The 21,873-nt window shown below is 42.1% G+C and overlaps 1 protein-coding gene across 1 annotated transcript; it reads right to left on the reverse strand.

The window, feature by feature from the left end:
- Nucleotides 1-660: 660 nt before the first annotated feature.
- On the reverse strand, nt 661-3,546 carry LOC123481514 (pancreatic secretory granule membrane major glycoprotein GP2-like). Its single transcript, XM_045205849.1, has 6 exons — nt 3,371-3,546; nt 2,810-2,963; nt 2,412-2,563; nt 1,660-1,905; nt 1,267-1,426; nt 661-741 (listed from the first exon to the last, which is right to left on the reverse strand). The coding sequence occupies exons 1-6, from the start codon at nt 3,544-3,546 to the stop codon at nt 661-663; spliced, it is 969 nt and encodes a 322-aa protein (XP_045061784.1).
- Nucleotides 3,547-21,873: the final 18,327 nt, after the last annotated feature.

Raw genomic sequence — 21,873 nt, forward strand, 5'->3', positions numbered from 1 at the left:
TGACTGATCCCAATGAGAAAGAACTAAGCTATAGCAATGGTCCAGTACATGCTCAGTACATTATTCAAACATGAATACATTGATACATACATTTATCATCTTTATTAACACTATTAAATTGCTGCACATACAAAGCATTTTAGAGTAATAGGATTACATCATATTTTCTTTAAAATAAAAGTTATTGCTGCAGTGCAAACTAGAAAAGGGAGATGTGTGTCCAGCACATACACTTTCTGTCCTCAAGCCTTAGTTTAAGGTTCAACAATGAATTTGTGTTGGTTCAAAAATAAATATTTTCCCAATTATTCTAGCCATACAAGAAATATAAAAATAGCCTTAAAATATACTTTTTTATAACTGGATATGAAATATGAAATGGTTTGGTTTATGACATAAATGATGTATAGGTGAGATAGGTTTATGAACTTCACATAAATCATTTAGATAATTGGATGCATTGTTTATTTACGATACAGGAAGCATGACAGGGATTCAGGAAGATCAATCTTCATTTTGGGACCCTGAATGTCAAAAACAAATACACAGTTAGTTAGTTAGTTAGTTAGTTACCTGAGTGTCCATCACTGACATCAAAATAATTTGTTTGATTGACATCTATTAACTTATTGGTTTTGAGTAATAACTTATGAGGTCATACTAACAGGTGATTGGTCCGATGGTGAGTGGTTCGAGGGGGACGGAGGAGGTGACAGAGCGGTATTTCCTTTTGGCGCACACCTGAGGAGAGAGACGAGAAGGAGTCAGAGAGACCAGAGAGAGACAGAGAGACTCGAGAGACATAGAGACTCAGGAGAGTCAGAGAGACCAGTCACTGAGACAGAGAGACTCAGGAGAGTCAGAGAGACCAGAGACTGAGACATAGAGACTCAGGAGAGTCAGAGAGACCAGTCACTGAGACAGAGAGACTCAGGAGAGTCAGAGAGACCAGAGACTGAGACAGAGAGACTCAGGAGAGTCAGAGAGACCAGTCACTGAGACAGAGAGACTAAGGAGAGTCAGAGAGACCAGAGACTGAGACAGAGAGACTCAGGAGAGTCAGAGAGACCAGAGACTGAGACAGAGAGACTCAGGAGAGTCAGAGAGACCAGACACTGAGACAGAGAGACTCAGGAGAGTCAGAGAGACCAGACACTGAGACAGAGAGACTCAGAAGTGTCAGAAACCACCACACACAAAATGAGTGAGACCAGAGAGAGACCACAAACTGAGTGGATGAGCCAGCGGGAAAGATGCAGGACTCACTGGAGTGCAGGAGGTACTCCTCTGGTCACACAGGCTGAGTCTGCAGTGCAGGAAGACGTCCCGGTAGTCCCCCTGGTACAGGAACAGCAGAGCGGAGAAGCGAGCCCTGAGGGACGAGCCGCTCTCCTCCACCCTCACCTGACGGAATTCAGTCGGACATCTAGGAAACAGGGTCAGGGTTTAAGAGTTAGATAACGCATCACAAAATACACAAACATTAGGGGCCGGTTTCCCAGACACAGATTAAGCCTGGTCCTGGATTAAAAAGCATTCTCAATGGAGAAGCTCCATTTAAAGTGTTTTATAGTCCAGGACTAGGCTTAATCTGTGTCTGGGAAAACCTCCTCCATATGTTCCTTGAGTATGAACCAAGACACACACACACACACATACTTGTTCTGAATGATGTAGTATCGCATGATGTCCTCAGGGTCGGGGGATTGCGTGGCATAGCAGTCCTCCAGAACGACCACAAAACGCTCAGTCTCGGACTCCTCTACGGACACACCCACGTGCAGCACGGAACCCACCGGCAAGGTGACTCCGCCCGCTGGGTAAGCCTCTGTGAAGTTGTCGTTGCGGTACAGAGTCATGTTGGAGCCCACTTTGGAGCCCTTACCGACTTTGGCATCCTTCAGCCTGTCAAAGGGGTGAATAGGAGATTTAGTTAATAAGAGATGCAGTCAGAGATGATGAACGACAAACAAAGTGCCTTGGGTCTGACAAATGCACTTTACAGGATAAATACAATTAATAATAATAATAATAATAATAATAATAAATACACATTATTTTTGAAGCGCTTTTCAAGACACCCAAAGTCACTTTACATAGGCAAGATAATAAATGATTATTATTATTAATATTATAAGCTAACACAATTACACAGCCAGCTTCAACTGAGTATTTTCGTGGAATAACAAGAACAACCAGTACTGTGATGAGTGGACGGAGGGGCAAACCTCTTAACTATCTAAAGGATCATCAAGAAACACAGTTTTAGAGTAATAACTGTCTATGCATTAACAGAATACTGACAGTTCAACATGTGTTAGCCTACATTGTTCTACATTGTGTGTTACATTGTGTTACATTGTGTTACATTGTCCATGTTCTACATTGTTTACTGTAACGTCTCCACTTACGACAGGTAGGGTTTGATGGCCACATCCAGGCTGGTCTCTGATTCCAGAGGATAGGCACAGGAGAAAGGCACGCTCACGGGTCGGGTGAATGATACATTGCGAATGTGGTAGACAAATAAACTGTTGGAAAAGATGGCGTCAGTTCCGTTTGTCTGGGAAAAGGGGGAAAAGGGAAGAAGATTAGAAGCTAGGAGAGGACCTCTCACCAGTTCTCAATACAATTCTTGGACAATTGGATTTCAGTTAATCAATTAATCATTTTCTGTTGATGGCAACATGTCTCACATCAAGTGTTCTCTGTTGAAAGTTTTGGTGAGGAACGGGTGAACTGGTCGGGGGGGTTCTCACCTCGAGAGTGTTTCCAAGGTGCCCTCCATGCGCTCCACCTGGTACCATACCATGCCGTCACGCTCTTCGTGAACGTTGCACCGGGGGTCGGCCAGGTTAGCAGTGGTGGCGTCTAGACCAGCGGCCTCCAGGTTCGTCCTGTTGAGACCCACCTGTATCAGGCTCCGCCACACACCACCTCTGGGCGGAGCAAAACAGGCTGATCTGTAAGAGAGAAAGAGAGGGAGAGAGGGTTAAGAAAAGACAGAAAACAGGAAAGAATGTTATTCAAGAACCCCAAATGAAAAGAAGGAATTACACATTCTCATATACACTCTTAGAAAAAGGGTTCCAAAAGGGTTCTTCGGCTGTCCCCATAGGAGAACCCCTTTTTGGTTCCAGGTAGAACCCTTTTTGATTCCAGGTAGAACCCTTTTTGATTCCAGGTAGAACCCTCTAGGGAAGGGGTTCTACTTGGAACCCAATAGGGTTATACCTGGAACCAAAAAAGGGTTCTTCAAAGGGTTCTCCTATGGGGACAGCCGAATAACCCTTTTAGGTTCTAGATAGCACCTTTTTTCAAGGAGTGTACATAGGTCCTCAATCAGGTGTTTTCTGAGGACTCACTTTGCCTCTCACACCACCAGGTGACGCCATCATTGCTCACGCAGGTCTCCCCCGCTCTGCAGGTACCACACATGGCTTTTTGGGCGTAGTCATGGCAACCTGTGACTGCGTTGTTGTTGTCGATGCGATTGTTGTCTACTGGTGTTTTTGTCGAGGTGACATCTACTGGTGATTTTGTCATAGTGATGTTTCTTACGGGTGTTTGTGTTGCCGTGGTGATCTTAACAGGTGTTTGTGTTGTTATTGTGTCTTTTACAGGTGTTTGTGTTGTCGTGGTGACCTTAACAGGTGTTTGCATTATCGTGGTGATCTTAACAGGTGTTTGCGGTGTCGTGGTGATCTTAACAGGTGTTTGTGTTGTCGTGGTGATCTTAACAGGTGTTTGTGTTGTTGTGGTGTCTTTTACTGGTGTTTGTGTTGTCGTGGTGACCTTTACAGGTGTTTGCATTATCGTGGTGATCTTAACAGGTGTTTGCGGTGTCGTGGTGATCTTAACAGGTGTTTGTGTTGTCGTGGTGATCTTAACAGGTGTTTGTGTTGTCGTGGTGATCTTAACAGGTGTTTGTGTTGTTGTGGTGTCTTTTACTGGTGTTTGTGTTGTCGTGGTGACCTTTACAGGTGTTTGAATTATCGTGGTGATTTTAACAGGTGTTTGCGGTGTCGTGGTGATCTTAACAGGTGTTTGTGTTGTCGTGGTGATCTTAACAGGTGTTTGTGTTGTTGTGGTGTCTTTTACTGGTGTTTGTGTTGTCGTGGTGACCTTTACAGGTGCTTTTGTTGTTGTGGTTGTTGCAGTTGTTGTTGTGACTGGTTTTGGTGTTGTGGTGAGAGCTGCCACATCTGGAACAAGGAGTTAAACAGGAGACACAGTTATGAGGGAACATTCATCGCTCATGTTTTGAAATAACTAGTATGCTGGTATTACTAGAATCATTCAATAGGCCTATATGAATGTACTGGATGAATATGCTGAGTACCGTTGATATCTAGGGCCATAAGAAGAACATCATGGTGTATATAACCAGCTTTACTAAGCAGTAAACAGTAAAAAATAAAAGCTACAATAACTTCAATTCAAAAGGCAGAACAACAACAAGCCAAGCCCCCCTCAGAACTTGGAAAAGCAGGCGGCTAAACCTTACATGCACAATAGGCGAAGTAGCACCCGGGCGGCATGACGAACTTGTACACAAAGTAGTTCCCGGGGCAGGCCTTGACGTGGATGGGCTGAGACTGCACCCAGCAGCATACCCCTCTGAAGCTGGCGCACACTGCACTCCGGACAATCGCATCCACCTGCTGGGGGGGAGGGAACGCCAGCCACAAGGGAGCCTGGGTGCCGCACATGAACGACTCCACGCACTTGTCCGGCATGGACACGCTCTGGTTACCGATGAACATGCGGTAATAGCCATCCCAGTGGACGTTGCGGTCGCAGTGCTTCTCGCCCTCATTGTTGTTGGTGGAGCGCCACGCTTCATTCAGCACTGTGTATCTCTTGCAGGGGTCGGCGCACTGCTGGATGCCGTCGACCGTGATGCAGTCCTCCCCGTCGGCGCACTCATAAAAGCCGCAGCTGAACCGGACATGGGCAAGGTTGCTGTTGGAGGTGGGATAGGAGCGGCGGACACGGCGAGGGGCGTGGTGGTCGGCGCCGGCGTCGTTGTGGCCAGGTGTGCAGATGAGGCCGTCGCCGGAGAAGCCCTTCTTACAGGTGCATGTGATGTCACCTGCCATGAGTGAGGTGTGGTAGCAGACGGCTTGTTCGTGACACGCCTCGCAGCTGGTGACAATCGTACCTGTGGGAATTTGGGTATATATGGGTTCATCTTCTTTTTAGGTTGTGGTATCATGATACACCTGAATTGTTTTGATGCAACCATTTTTAGGTTCTGAGACTAAAGAGCAGAGAAAATACAGAAGTAAATTGTGTGGTGGGTTATATACTATTATACTGTATATAAATACTTAGTAAATACAATACTTAATACATAATACATGTATCCCTATACTGTCAACTCTAACCAAATATATTTTATCTCAATATGGCAGAACTAAAATAACACACTCAAAAAGAAAATCAAATTTAGAAAATGATGTATTGTTTGTCATATATAGTATTCATTATGTAATGTACATAACTTTTTAGATGTATTAAATATATAGTATAATTGCCTGTACCTGAGGTATGTCCAGTGCTGGACAGAACCAGTAGAGGCCCCAGCAGAGCTACCAAGATCATCCTCATCAACAGGAGTTACTTATACAGGGGCAGAAACGGGGAACACAACCTGAAGGAAAAAACACTTATTTTATTCATCCACACTTTATCCACAATTTACCTATACTGGAAAGGCAGTCACTTTTAAATGCACTCTAAATAAACGTTTGATTTGATTTAATTGTATCTATACAGGTCATCTATGTGATTTAAAATATATATATATTTTAAAATTAAATAAATTGGTCATTTAGCAGACGCTCTTATCCAGAGCGACTTACAGGAGCAATTAGGGTTAAGTGCCTTGCTCAAGGGCACAGACAGATTTTTCACCTAGTCGGCTCGGGGATTAGAAACAGCGACCTTTCAGTTACTGGCACAATGCTCTTAACCATTAAGCTACCTGTAACAAGACTGCAATAAACCACGTTAAAAAACGAATGTTATGAAACATCAAATATATACATTTTTGCATAGTAAGCATAAACATACAAATTCTCTGGAGGGTATTATAACATTTCAAACTTATAATAATAATAATAATAATAATAAAAACTTAGTCAGTTCAGATATACTCATTTCACCAAACCAACAAGATCTAACTTTGTTGAACCACACAGTATGACTAGTGATCTGAGAGGAGTACTGACTTACCAAATCTGGATGCTGCCTGCTAGAACCCACCTGTTAGCTAGTCATTTATACACTGGTTACAGGGGAGTGGGGAAACGTGACACATTGTGCAATATTCCCAGAGACAATACCCTAGCCTGGGTTCCAGTCTGTTTAGCTGTCATTCCACTCCTTGCCACTCCTTGTCACGACAAACAGTTTGGCAATGACACAGAGTACAAGGAGTGAAATGTTAGCAGAAACTGACTGGATTTCAGGCTAACAATAGGCCTGGAAGAGGTTGAATCACAACCATCAACGTTCATACGTAAGGAATGCAACAATCGCCTGATAACCATTCAAACCTGGGCTGTGATTAAGCTAAAGTCTATATGCTTTGTTGGGTAGCGTGTCAGATAAATTGGATGTTTTCAAATGGATGAAGCGAACTTAAAAGAAATCTCCAAAACCTTAAATCAACAGGACAGGTGTGGTGGCTTATTGGTGGCATTAAGGGCAACACCAGAGGATATATGAGGTGAATAATGCCTCACGATAACCCAGAGAACCACTTAACATTTGGCTGACTTCTTACCCCCAAGACATGCTAACCTCTCACCATTACAATAACAGGGGAGGTTAGCATTTTTTTTTTTGGGGGGGGTGGATATGATATTTATGCCTCTGTAACTTTCTTACTCATTATTCACATTTCATTCAGGATTATCTGTAACCATGGTAGCATCCACATTAATGTAGAAGTGTTTAGAAACATATCCTATTCTTATTTACAATAAAAGTGACTCCAAAATGACAAAATATATTATTTACCATTCATTTCTATTGGGCACAAAATAATCTGAAACACAACCAGAACAAATGTATGTATGTCATATGTCATTGCGTGCTATGAATATGGGACTAAGTACTTAACTTTTTACTACTTTAATACCCATAAGTGAATTTGTCCCAATACTTTTGATCCCCTAAAATCGGTTGACTATATACAAAAGGTGCTATAATTTCTAAACGGTTCCCCCGATATGGATCAAAATACCCTCAACTTAAAGCTGACAGTCTGCACTTTAACCTCAAAGCCAGTGAATAATTTCAAATCCAAAGTGCATAGAGCCAGAACAACAAAAACAATTGTCACTGCCCCAATACTTTTGGAGCTCACTGTACATCTACAGTTGAAGTCGGAAGTTTACATACACTTAGGTTGGAGTCATTAAATCTAGTTTTTCAACCACTCCACACATTTTTTCCTAACAAACTATAGTTTTGGCAAGTCGGTTAGGACTTCTACTTTGTGCATAACACAAGTAATTTTTTAAACAATTGTTTACAGACAGATTATTTCACTTATAATTCACTGTATCACAATTCCAGTGGGTCAGAAGTTTACATACACTAAGTTGATTGTGCCTTTAAACTGCTTGGAAAATTCCAGAAAATGATGTCAGGCTTTAGAAGCTTCTGATAGGCTAATTGACATCATTTGAGTCAATTGGAGGTGTACCTGTGGATGTATTTCAAGGCCTACCTTCAAACTCAGTGCCTCTTTGCTTGACATCATGGGAAAATTAAAATAAATCAGCCAAGACCTCAGAAAAAAAATTGTAGACCTCCACAAGTCTGGTTCATCCTTGGGAGCAATTTCCAAACGCCTGAAGGTACAATGTTCATCTGTACAAACAATAGTACGCAAGTATAAACACCATGGGACCACGCAGCCGTCATACCGCTCAGGAAGGAGACGTGTTCTGTCTCCTAGAGATGAACGTACTTTGGTGCGAAAAGTGCAAATCAATCCCAGAACAACAGCAAAGGACCTTGTGAAGATGCTGGAGGAAACAGGTACAAAAGTATCTTTATCCATAGTAAAACGAGTCCTATATCGATATAACCTGAAAGGCCGCTCAGCAAGGAAGAAGCCAATGTTCCAAAACCGCCATAAAAAAGACAGACTACGGTTTGCAATTGCACATGGGGACAAAGATCGTACTTTTTGGACAAATGTCCTCTGGTCTGATGAAACACAAATAGAACTGTTTGGCCATAATGACCATCGTTATGTTTGGAGGAAAAAGGGGGACGCTTGCAAGCCGAAGAACACCATCCCAACCGTGAAGCACAGGGGTGGCAGCATCATGCTGTGGGGGTGCTTTGCTGCAGGAGGGACTGGTGCACTTCACAATATAGATGGCATCATGAGGAAGGAATATTATGTGGATATATTGAAGCAACATCTCAAGACATCAGTCAGGAAGTTAAAGCTTGGTCGCAAATGGATCTTCACAATGGACAACCCCAAGCATACTTCCAAAGTTGTGGAAAAATGGCTTAAGGACAACAAAGTCAAGGTATTTGAGTGGCCAACACAAAGCCCTGACCTCAATCCTATAGAATATTTGTGGCCAGAACTGAAAAAGCGTGTGCGAGCAAGGAGGCCTACAAACCTGACTCAGTTACACCAGCTCTGTCAGGAAGAATGGGCCAAAATTCACCCAACTTATTGTGTGAAGCTTGTGGAAGGCTACCCAAAACGTTTGACCCAAGTGAAACAATTTAAAGGCAATGCTACCAAATACTAATTGAATGTATGTAAACTTCTGACCCACTGGGAATGTGATGAAAGAAATAAAAGCTGAAAGAAATCATTCTCTCTACCATTATTCTGACATTTTACATTCTTAAAATAAATTGGTAATCCTAACTGACCTAAGACAGGGAATTTCTACTAGGATTAAATGTCAGGAATTGTGAAAAACTGAGTTAAAATTTATTTGGCTAAGGTGTATGTAAACTTCCGATTTCAAATGTAATTGTTCTTGTCATGTTCCCTTTATCTTTCAGTGTTTTGTCTTCTGTTTGTACTATAGATATGCCTGTTTCAACTGTGCTGCGCTCACGTAATACATCTCCAATTAGGTCACGCTGAATCAGCGGATTAATAACAAGAAAAGATCTGACTTACTACCTAATGTTCCCAACCCTTTTCTCTTTGCTTTAGATTAACAACAATAGCCAGTTGTCACCATGATGACATTATGTAAACTACTCACGCTGAGGGAAAGGTGAACTGCTCCCACTCATCTAAAAACAGCCTCAAATGGCACCCTATTCCCTATATGGTGCACTACTTTTGTTTACTAAGATGGTCAAAACTAGTGCACTATATAGGGAATAGGGTGCCATTTGAGACAGAGCCATAGTGTTCCACAGGCATTGTCCCTCTCTCTATGGCTTTTAGACGATACAGGAAGTGTTTTGTTAAGTCACTTCTACATGCCTGAACAATTTGAGAGCTAGGTATTCAATGTTTAGAGTCCCTGTGAATCCACGAAACTCATGTATGAAGTTAGCACATACATTTAAAAAAAATGGTTGTACCCTTATATTTTCCGTCGAGAAGAGGGCCTGACAACACTTCTTCTCTCCCCAGGAGGCTGAAAAGATTTGGTATGGGCCCTCTGATCCTCAAACTGTTCTACAGCTGCACCATTGAGAGGATCTTGAATGGCTGCATCACCGCTTGGTATGGCAACTGTGTTGAGGCACAGATCTGAGAAATGTGATATTTCAGTGTTTTTATTTTTTAATACATTTGCTAAAATGTCTAAAAACCTGTTTTTGCTTTGTGGTATTGTGTGTAGATTGATGAGAAAACCCCCAACATTTAATCCATTTTAGAATAAGGCTGTAACGTAACAAAATGTGGAAAAAGTAAAGGGGTCTGAATACTTTCCGAATGCACTGTATATGTAAATATCTACCTCTATTACCTCGTACCCCTGCACATCGACTCAGTACCTGTAACCTGTATATATAGCCAAGTTATCGTTACTCGTTGTGTATTTATTATTACTTTCATTATTACGTGTTTTACTCTTCTATTATTTCTGTATTTTCTTTCTCTCTGCATTGTTGGGAAGGTTCCGTAACTAAGCATTTCACTGTTAGTCTACACCTGTTGTTGGGAAGGTTCCGTAACTAAGCATTTCACTGTTAGTCTACACCTGTTGTTGGGAAGGGTCCGTAACTAAACATTTCACTGTTAGTCTACACCTGTTGTTGGGAAGGGTCCGTAACTAAGCATTTCACTGTTAGTCTACACCTGTTGTTGGGAAGGGTTCGTAACTAAGCATTTCACTGTTAGTCTACACCTGTTGTTGGGAAGGGTTCGTAACTAAGCATTTCACTGTTAGTCTACACCTGTTGTTTCCGTGACGAATAAAATGAGATTTGTTATGTTTTGTTTTATTGTTATGTCACTTCTACATGAATAAAGAATTTGAGAGCTAGGTATTCAATGTTTAGAGCCTGTGAATCCATGAGAAGAGCTCATGGATGAAGTTAGCACATACTTTTAAAAAATGGTTTCACCCTTATAAGGGAGTCAAATAACATTTAAGCCTGATCAATCAATTAGAAAACCTTAGTAAATAACTTACTAAACACCTTAGCAACGGGCCTACGACCAAATATGGTCATGTCATGTAGCCTTCTGTACATCATAAAATAAATGGGTCTGGCATTCTCAAAATAGGGCCAACAAAAAATACATGAACCCTTTAATTGATGAAGAAGGAAGCATCACCCTCTTAATGACTTAAGTCCTGCTGTTTAGTCACGTTAACTGTGAAACATTAAGTAGAAAATAAAAGACATGAACAAGATGAAATTCTATCAGAACCTCAGCTTAACCCTAGCTCTGCTTAACCTTACGTCAACAGACATTGATATAATGACACAACAGACTGATATAATAGTAAAAGGTACAGTTCACTTTATTATCTCATCATTGTTCAGATACAGAAGCTCTCTGGTGTCCCATTGCAGGGCTGTTTGGTTCACTCTGGCCATTTGGTCCCTAGAAGACAAACAGTGAAAAGACAAGGTTACCAGTGAGGTGTGTGTGTGTGTGTGTCTGTGTGTGTTAGGGCTGGGAACTGCCAGGGACCTCACAATACGATATTATCACGATACTTAGGTGCCGATACGATATGTATTGCAATTCTCACCATTTTCACGATTCTCCAGGTATTGTGATTCGATACTGCGATTTTATTGCGATTTGATGTTCCAAGCATATTGCTCACTATATATCTGCAGCAGAGGGACAAGAGAGAGCCATGATCAGTCATGGAAATAAAAGTGTTGAAAACATGTTGGCTCACTATTTAAAAAGAAGATGGAGAAAAAGCTATAGGATGAAAAATACAGGCATTTTGGTGGAGGTACAGTCGACTAGCGCTGCTAACGCTATCTAGCAAAAGAAGTGGAGCCAAAGTATCAATTTAAGTCAGATGTATTATATAATGTTAATGTGGCTTATCATGACAGCTTGAGTTGTGGTCCAGTGTGGCTCAGTTGATAGAGCATGGCATTAGCAACATCAAGGATCATGGGTTCGATTTGAATGTAAATGAAAACCAGGAAACAGAAATGAAAAATTACATTTGGCAAACAGTGTGTAAACATATCATATTTCTCACAGGTAGGTCTGACGGCTACATCCAGGCTGCTCTCCAGGGGATAGATACAGGAGAAAGGAAGGCTCACTGGTCGAGTGAGGGAGTCAGAAGCTTATTAAACAAATAAGCTGTTGGATTAGTGTCGTAGAAATTCTTACTCAAAGGGAAGAGAGACTGCAAATTCTTCAAACAACAACTTTATTATAAGATTTGCAAAAATGGAGCAGTTAACCATGCACTGTTGAAGTGCATGGTTAAGGCCCAATGAATCATAGCTGGGTCTCAGTTTTTATAGAAAAAGTACAACCTCTTTTGACTACGTGGCTGTTAGCAGATGTGCAGAAACAGGCCCTGGGAACAGAGTTGTAAAAAGTAATTTAACTTGTCTGTGTAGATCAATATAGCTGATATCGCCACCATTTCTCTGTTCCTCCCTGCACTTCCCACATAGCTAAGTTCCTGCTGATTGTAAACACAGGAGGTCACATACTGCGGTCGCACCCAAACGGCTCATAAATCTGAACGCTCAGATTCATGACTAAGTCACACAAGACAAGCTTGTATTGCCAAAAAACCATAGCATCAATCAATGGACAATTCTCTAAGTAGAAAAACAGCATCGTATGTCTAATTAATTAATTTCCTCCACAGTAGACAGCTTGGCTGGCGTTGGTCTGGAGAAAAGACAAAAGGCCATAAGATAGATTTATTATTTGCATAGTCAGTTACTCCTCCATTGTTGCATCATCTTTTGCATAGTCAGTTACTCCTCCATTGTTGCATCATCTTTTGCATAGTCAGTTACTCCTCCATTGTTGCATCATCTTTTGCATAGTCAGTTACTCCTCCATTGTTGCATCATCTTTTGGCACAAATTGAGGTAATTTGTTCACACTTCCAGAGTGTTCCAACCTGGTACCACACCGTGCCGTTAGCCTCCTCTGGGTCGGCCAGGTAAGAAGAGGAAGCGTTCAGACCAGCAGCCTCCAGGTTAGCCCTGTTGAGACCCACCTGTACCAGGCTCCGCCTACACACTAGCTCTGGGGCTGCGATAGGTTGCCCTTTAAGGGGACAGAAGGGGAGTGGAGAGAAAAGTTGAAAGAGAGGGAAAGAGAAAAAGATGGAGAGAAGGTTACTATCAGCCAAGGTGAGCATGCCTACTGTCAAAAACACACATAGGAAGTTCTGCCCACACACCATCTCTGGAGCTAAACGATAAACTCAGCAGGTAAAAAACACCAAAAAATTAAATAATAATAGTTACATCAAATATTACAAAATACAAAAATTATATCAACAGCTTAAAGTGAAACTGACAGCTTTTTAGCTACTTTGCAGATATGGAACTTTTTTTTATTTTTTTATTTCACCAGGTAAACCAGTTGAGAACAAGTTCTCATTTACAACTGCGACCTGGCCAAGATAAAGCAAAGCAGTGCGATAAAAACAACAATACAGAGTTACATATGGGGCAAAACAAACAAAGTCAAAAAATACAACAGAAATACATATAATATACAGTGTGTGCAAATTTAGCAAGTTATGGAGGTAAGGCAATAAAATAGGCTATAGTGGCAAAAAAAAAATTACAATTAGTATTAACATTGGACTGATAGATGTGCAAGAGATGATGTGCAAATAGAGATACTGGGGTGCAAAATAGCAAAATAAATAACAATATAGGAATGAGGTAGTTGGGCGGGCTAATTTCAGATGGGCTGTGTACAGGTGCAGCCCATCTGAAATTAGCCCGGGTAGGCAGTAGGAACGGAATGATCTCAGCTAGACTGCTAGTTTGATTGTATTGACACTCCCAGAGTTACATTTGTCAATTTTAATATCAGTGAAAAATATCAAATTCATAGTTTATGCTACAAAACCATCTTTATAACAGGTTTTTGAAATAGGTTCTATTTGACTCCAAATTCGATGATGTTGTTGGCAGAATAGATGGATGCAGTTCAATGCATGGTTAATATAATTCACCAATACATGTATTGGTAGTCCAACAAATATTGCTGTTGTATATCAAATCAAATCAAATCACAGCTAGCCTGCTACATTGTTTGCTTCTCCCAGCCATTGGGGATGCACTGTTTCAGTTTCAATTACTCAATATTTTGGACGAAAATTGACAAATGTAACTCTGGGAGTGTCAATACAATCAAACTAGCAGTCTAGCTGAGATCATTCCGTTCCTACTGCCTACCTTGCTGCAGGGTCGGCCATTGCCTGTCCCCCAAAAATATTTAAATATTGATAATTTATTTGACAGAGACGGGCGCTGACCAAAAGATGCACGTTTATAATTAGCATAATAACAACATCTCCATCAACATATGTCGGTTTAAACTAGAAATATCAGTTTTCAATCCACCGCATCTGCCTATGTCGCACTTCCGCATCTGCGGTGAAAGGTGGCAAAGCTAGAGCGGTGTTTGTCAGACCATGAGACATCCCGAAAATCGGTCTTCTCACGATAACGTCTGTAGCATCTGAACGGTTTGGCCTACGAACATCCGAACATCACACCTGCGGGACAGGTACAGGATGGCAACAACAACTGCCTGAGTTACACCAGGAACGCACAATCCTCAACCTCCCGAGTGGCGCAGTGGTCTAAGGCACTGCATTGCAGTGCTAGCTGTGCCACAAGAGATCCTGGTTCGAGTCCAGGCTCTGTCGCAGCCGGCCACGACTGGGAGACCCATGGGGCGGCGTACAATTGGTCCAGCGTCGTCCAGGGTAGGGGAGGGTTTGGCCGGCAGCTATGTTCTTGTCCCATCGCGCACTAGTGACTCCAGTGGCGGGCCGGGCGCAGTGCATGCTGACTCGGTTGCCATTGGTATGGCTGGCTTCCGGGTTAAGCGGGCAGTGCGGCTCAGCTGGGTTGTGTTTCGGAGGATGCACGACTCTCGACCTTCACCTCTCCCAAGTCCGTACGGGAGTTGCAGCGATGGGACAAGACTGTAACTACCAATTGGATACCACAAAATTGGGGGGAAAAGGGGGTAAAATACCCACACAAAAAAAAGGAACGCACAATCCCTCCATCAGTGCTCAGACTGTCCACAATAGGCTGAGAGAGGCTGGACTGAGGGCTTGTAGGCCTGTTGTAAGGCTGGTCCTCACCAGACATCACCGGCAACAACGTCGCCTATGGGCACAAACCCACCGTCGCTGGACCAGACAGGACTGGCAAAAAGTGCTCTTCACTGACGAGTCGCGGTCAGGGGTGATGGTCGGATTTGCGTTTATCGTCAAAGGAATGAGCGTTACACCAAGGCCTGTACTCTGGAGGGGGATCGATTTGGAGGTGGAGGGTCCGTCACGGTCTGGGGCGGTGTGTCATAGCATCATCAGACTGAGCTTGTTGTCATTGCAGGCAATCTCAACGCTGTGCGTTACAGGGAAGACATCCTTTGTTTTGTGAATTTCTATCTCTAATTCAACCTACGCTTGAATCATTACCAGAGGTTGTAAGGCTCTGGTTTTAATCATAAATGATTCAAGGTCCATAACCACGAAGAAGGATTTTTTGTATTTTTATTCATGGAGAGCTCTGGCGCCAAAAACACATACATACTGTTTTTATACCTCTTGACAAACAAAGGCACTATGCTCCTCCCACCTTTAGGTGGCTTTCTTAAACAGTTTCCGCCTTCTCCTTCACCCTTGAATGTTTAGTACCCCCTCTGTTAGTGGGTTGACACTACATGATAATTCGAATATCGTATACACATTTCTACTGTATTTGGGGTGAAATCCTTTAGTCATTATTCTTAATACACAAATTAATCTATCATCCTTCCTGCAGGCTCATCCTGACATGACCCTCCAGCATGACAATGCCACCAGCCATACTGCTCGTTCTGTGCGTGATTTCCTGCAAGACAGGAATGTCAGTGTTCTGCCATGGCCAGTGAAGAGCCCGGATCTCAATCCCATTGAGCACGTCTGGGACCTGTTGGATTGGAGGGTGAGGGCTAGGGCCATTCCCCCCAGAAATGTCCGGGAACTTGCAGGTGCCTTGGTGGAAGAGTGGGGTAACATCTCACAGCAAGAACTGGCAGATCTGGTGCAGTCCATGAGGAGGAGATGCACTGCAGTACTTAATGCAGCTGATGGCCACACCAGATACTGACTGTTACTTTTGATTTTAACCCCCCCTTTGTTCAGGGACACGTTATTCCATTTCTGTTAGTCACATGTCTGTGGAACTTGTTCAGTTTATGTCTCAGTTGTTGAATCTTGTTATGTTCATACAAATATTTACACATGTTAAGTTTGCTGAAAATAAACGCAGTTGACAGTGAGAGGACGTTTCTTTTTTTGCTGAGTTTATCTCGGGTTTCTGCGTCTGGCGAATTGGAATGGAAAGTTGGCGGGTGCACAGTGCACTGTTAGGATGCTGGATTGCCCTAAAGTAAATTGATGTTTCGCACAAATTATATAATTACTTCTGTCTAAATAAAATCATTCAAAAGACTTCACCAGGGCATCATGACTTAGCCACAGAGGATCATATGTTTTTTTTTTTTTTTATAGCTGTGGATTGTTTCAAATCACAAGTGTGTAGGCCTATGCTTATTTGGGAAGAGAATTTGGGTAGTGCACGTGGCATTAGGTCTAGCTCATTGAGTTGCGGCTGTCAATGAAACGCGTCTAAAATATGTGTGAAGATAATGTGTCTTGAGCATAATTGAAAATGTTGCATCAAGAAGAAGGGGAGGGGGGTGTGGCGAAGATATGGTGCGTCTCTGTCCAGAACGCATGAATATGTAGGAAATTGCCCATTTGGCAATGTCTCATTTCTGATTGTCTTAACTCACCACATACACCACTAATAAGTAAACATTGCGCATGATAGTCCCTCAGTATTTGAAAAATCTTTCCAACACTCCCGGTCTCGATAATCACCAAGCCTCGGTTTGAAATAGCAAAATATGATCCGATGATCCCATATCCAGTGGAAACGTCATAAAAAATAGCTGTCTGTCCCGAGCTCAATGGCGCAGGAAACTCTGAGGGCCCGGAATAGGCTAGTTGATACAATGTTGCAAGTTCGCTAGCAACAGCTTCGGGCCAGACCCAGTGATGATTTGATGATACAATGTTGCACTTCACTAGCTCAAGTCAAGACAGATAGAAAGGGAGGAAGACAGGTGGAGTAGAGAGATGAATGTGATTGAAAGAACCAGAATTTTCATCAGGATATTTTCTACTGTTTTTATGTGTTTACTTAGTTGACAATGGAAGTTATAGGCCTACTGCTGCATTGGCCATAGGCTATTTCTGAGTTCTATGCTCTCATTTATTTTGCCACCAATGGCAAATTGATCACAGTGTGTCAATGTGTCTATATGAGGGTGGTTAGTTTAATTTGAACTTTTAGATACCCCCAAGACGGCTGGCTATCTCACTGGCAAATTCTTCCTGACATTTTTCCTGTCAGAGGGGCGCTAGAGAGCTGACTACCTGGCTAGAGCTGGCTACCATAGCTGTCAGTTGAACGAGTATAGTGACAGGGTGGCGCTCTTGAGGAGTCTCACTGACATGTAGTTACTAATATGAACACAGTTGGGCACACGTGAGTAGCCAGTTGTTTTTGATTACCTACTTATACCATAGAAGAAGAAGCTAATGAAAATGGCACATTGTTATTTTTAAATTTTGAATGTATTGTTCTGGAAGAGACTGTTGTTTTAAACCTCAATGGAAGAGACAGGGCAGGATTTGGTAGGTACGGTTAATTGAAAGCTAAAGTAGTTATTTAATTAGATGTCAATACAATTAAAAGGCAGTGCTAGGATGAATTCTCTGTAGAAAATGGTAAGTTAATGTAATGTAAATGTCAAGTGTATGAAAATCAGTGTACATGAACAGCAACTAGCTAGCTATGTTATTCTACTGTATCTAGCTAACGGTCATTATACATAGCTACAGGCTTTGTCTCTTAGTAACTATAGCAACCCATTTAAAGACAGCCATCTTGTTTGCTTTTTGCTGGAATTTCAATAAAAGTATCCATCCAATTTGTGACAGATTTTCATGCGAATATTTTAAAATCTGCATAAAACAATATGCACATTTTTCCACCAGAGATGTTTCCATCAAACATACTTTTTGCAGATAAAAAGCTGTGCGTGATGACATAGTGCACATAAAATAACTTTTGCCGTTGAATTCCCATAAAATACAAGTTAAATGGGTTTCCATCGCATTCTTCCATCGCATTTTGTCACAAAAACTGGTCTTGGCACATGCGCTGTAGCCAACAGCTCACAGATACAGTGCGGGTAGGCTTCCTTCATTATGAGATTATTATGAACAAGAACGATATTATTTATATTTGTCAAACGGCAGCCAAGCATCGATCATCATGTCACCAGAATAAGACCCTCGATATTTATTGGAAAGGAGCATCAAGCTCATCACCGTGCACATTCACCACCCTGTGAAGTTCATCTTCATTTATTTCATCTGTAGCGTAATAAACTGCATGCTTTCCCGAGTTGTAGTCGGAGGACCACACAACATATAATCGTGTGACTCCAAGTTTACTCGGATATGATGGTTATATCAATATTTGCGCATAAAAGAGTTTCCACTGCCATTTATCACATAATGTATAATACAGACACAAAAAGATCCCACCACGTCGAACTAACAAATTGTCTGTCAGCATTTATAAAGTTGTACCAGCATTTCATGCTTCCATCAGCCCGGTCGTGACTTTTTTCATGTGTCAGGTAATTCATCCACATGAAATGGAAACTGTGGCTCTTTACCTGAATTGTTAGGATTTTCTTGTGATCACAACACTACTTATTTTGCTCAAATAGAGATAGAATTAAATTGTGTTTTCTTTGAAAAGAGGGGCTTGGCTGAGATGAAAAATACATTAAGGGGAAAGGATCCACAGAGGCTGAATATCTCTTTAACCTGCCAAACTCAGGACATTGAATGCTACCTGAATTGACTCAGAAAAGTAACATAAATTAGCTTACAGTATCACAGCGAGGTCAAACAGGTGTGTGTGTATTAGTCAGTCAGATTGTCCAGTGTCCACAGCAACACTATTATTCCCTACACCAAGTGCATGCTTTCACTAACCCCCATATTTTCTCCATCTCTCCTTCCGGAGGGCCTGAGGCTCTTGGACTGCAACTGAGGACACCCTGGCCTGACACCTGGACGTGCCTGGCCCAATCCACCTGGCCCCCCTCTACCTGCTACCTGCCTGGCCCAATCCACCTGCCCCCCCTCTACCTGCTACCTGCCTGGACCAATCACACCTGGCCCCCCTCTACCTGCTACCTGTCTGGCCCAATCCCATCTGGCCCCCCTCTACCTGCTACCTGCCTGGACCAATCACACCTGGCCCCCCTCTACCTGCTACCTGCCTGGACCAATCCCATCTGTCCCCCCCTCTACCTGCTACCTGCCTGGACCAATCACACCTGTCCCCCTCTACCTGCTACCTGGTCCAATCTCACCTGGCCCCCCCTCTACCTGCTACCTGGCCCAATCCCATCTGGCCCCCCTCTACCTGCCTGTTGCTGCCTCCACTGGTTCTTTCTCCCCCTCAAGTCACTCACCCAGAAACTTGGATTCCATTACTTACCATGACATCTTTATGAAAAGCCATCTGACCATAGGGTCTTGAATGTATACTTTTATACAGTTTGTATCTCTGTAGAATAGCAAGTCAAATATAGATTAGTGCAAACTGGAAGTTTGACTTCTTTCCCCAATGATTTCTTAATGCTGAGGCATTTAGTCAGTTGTCAGTTATTCCATAACAAGGCTAGATGAGTGTGAATGGCAACAACACCACACACAACTGCAATGTAACTAATTAACCTCATTGGTACATGACTGTTCAGTGTGTTGAATAGTCCAACAATGAAAATATGGATTTCTTGGCTGAATTAAGGTTTTATTAAACCTTCAAAAAGGACACACATACACAATAAAGGAAGTTTATAAAATAAAGTCATTGACAGGAAAAGTAATTTACTACATCAAGTATAGTCACAGACTCTCCTCTTCATTTGCTTAACTGGGGGAATGGGATGGAGAAATGATTTACAATAGGCAGGGTGGGGCTCAACAGGAGGAATGGGATGGAGAAATGATTTACAATAGGCAGGGTGGGGCTCAACTGGCAGAATGCGTCCCAAAGGGCACCCTATTCCCTGTAACTTTTCTCTGTATAGAACCCCACCGTGGAGGTGTCATAATACCCATAAAACCTAGCTGTCAAACAGGAAAATGGTTCCAATTGTTTTTCAACCATTCATTTTTCCCATACTTAAAATAAGGGCTGTGTTTCGTGTAGGCTTAGCCTGGCGTGATGTTTTGATAACTGTGTAAATCTCTCTATGACAAGGTGACTTTTATCAATATATATTCAGCTCTATTTACTCTCAGAATAGAAAATGCTAATTAGCATCAAAGTAAACATCATGCAAGACTACAAATCCCTGCAAGCTCCTGCACGTCATCTCTAGCTGACACCTTTGCTAACAGGTATTGTGACAATTTAAAACTTGCCCAAGACAGTTCACAGAATTGTCAATTTAAAGAAATGTAGCCAATTTATTCATTACTACATTTAGCAAACAGATAGTTAATCCAGAGATTCTTACCTTTACCTCGATTCGGTAGTCTCGTCCCGATCATGTCATTTGTAGTTTTTTTATAATAGCCACATTAGCAGCTAATTAGCATTTCATTTGTTGGGGGTAAATACAGGCCAATATATTGATAAAAAAGTAACCTTGTCCTAGAGAGATTTACACGGTTATCAAAACGTCACGCCAGGGTAAACCTACACGAAACACAGCCCTTATTTGAAGTGTTTCTAAGATCCCTTATGGGAAAAATGAATGGTGGAAAAACGATTGGAACCATTTCCCTGTTTGACCACTAAGTTTTAAGGGTATTATGACTCATACTGTAGTACTCTATAATACCAATTGTCCACCCCTCTCCTCATGGACATCCAAGCATTGGATAGGTGTAAGCATTGGCTTGAGCTACTTTACACCATTGTTAAAATTTGCAAGTCCACACTTTGGGAGAAGGACAGACAATGTTAATGGTCACACACCTTTGAGTCATTATTAAGAAAGGGTATTCTATAAAATGACAAATAATTGACAGAAGTTATTTCAGTAGTACTGTAGGTAAGACAATGGCTCCAGAGCTGTATAGGTTAATTATGGGGGGGTGGGGCAGGCACATCCAGGTGTCAGGCCAGGGTGTCCTCAGTCATGGTCCAAGAGCCTCAGGCCCTCCGGAAGGAGAGACAGAGAAAAAATGAGGGTTAGTGAGAGTATGACTAAGACCATGGTACACCACATACACTGGGGCTAGAGAATAATCAATAGTGTTGCTGTGGACATTTGATAATCTGACACACACACACACACCTGTTTGACCTCGCTGTGATAGTGTAGGCCAGGGCTGCCCAACCCTCTTCCTGTAGATCTACTGTCCTGTGGGTTTTCAGTCCATCCCTCTTCCTGGAGATCTACCGTCCTGAAAGATAATCAGCCTCTGGATCCTTACCAACATTTATTTCAATCTTTGTTGAGTAAAATAAGGTGTCTCGCTTCAGTCCTTGTTAAGTTTTCACTTGTTGTTACCAGGTAAATAACCAACAACCATGGATAACCACAAGGAGAATAAGGTGAGGAAACAGTCCATGTCAGCCAGGGCCATCTTTTTAAAGAAACACAATTTATTTAAATCTATAGTTGAGTAAAATAAGTAGTTTTGTTCTGGTCACAAAATAATTCAGAAAAATTGCGGTAAACAGCGCCACACTCAGGCAGAATGTTATATTCTCAACCAGGCCCAATTTTTCAAAGAAACACAATTAGATTTACATTTTAGTCATTTAGCAGACGCTCTTATCCAGAGCGACTTACAGTTAGTGAGTGCATACATTTTCATACTGCCCCCCCCCGTGGGAAACGAACCCACAACCCTGGCGTTGCAAGCGCCATGCTCTACCAACTGAGCTACAGGGAGATTCTATCTCTATTTGAGCAAAATAGTGTTGTTTTGGTCACAAGAAAATCCTAACATTTCAGGTAGAGAGCCCCAGTCAGGCAAAACAATATATAAAAATGTTCTATCATAAAGTGAAACAATTAGTTTCCGTGGCTGATATGGCTGCTAC

Source organism: Coregonus clupeaformis, chromosome 20 (assembly GCF_020615455.1).
Source record: "Coregonus clupeaformis isolate EN_2021a chromosome 20, ASM2061545v1, whole genome shotgun sequence".
NCBI lineage: Eukaryota > Metazoa > Chordata > Actinopteri > Salmoniformes > Salmonidae > Coregonus > Coregonus clupeaformis.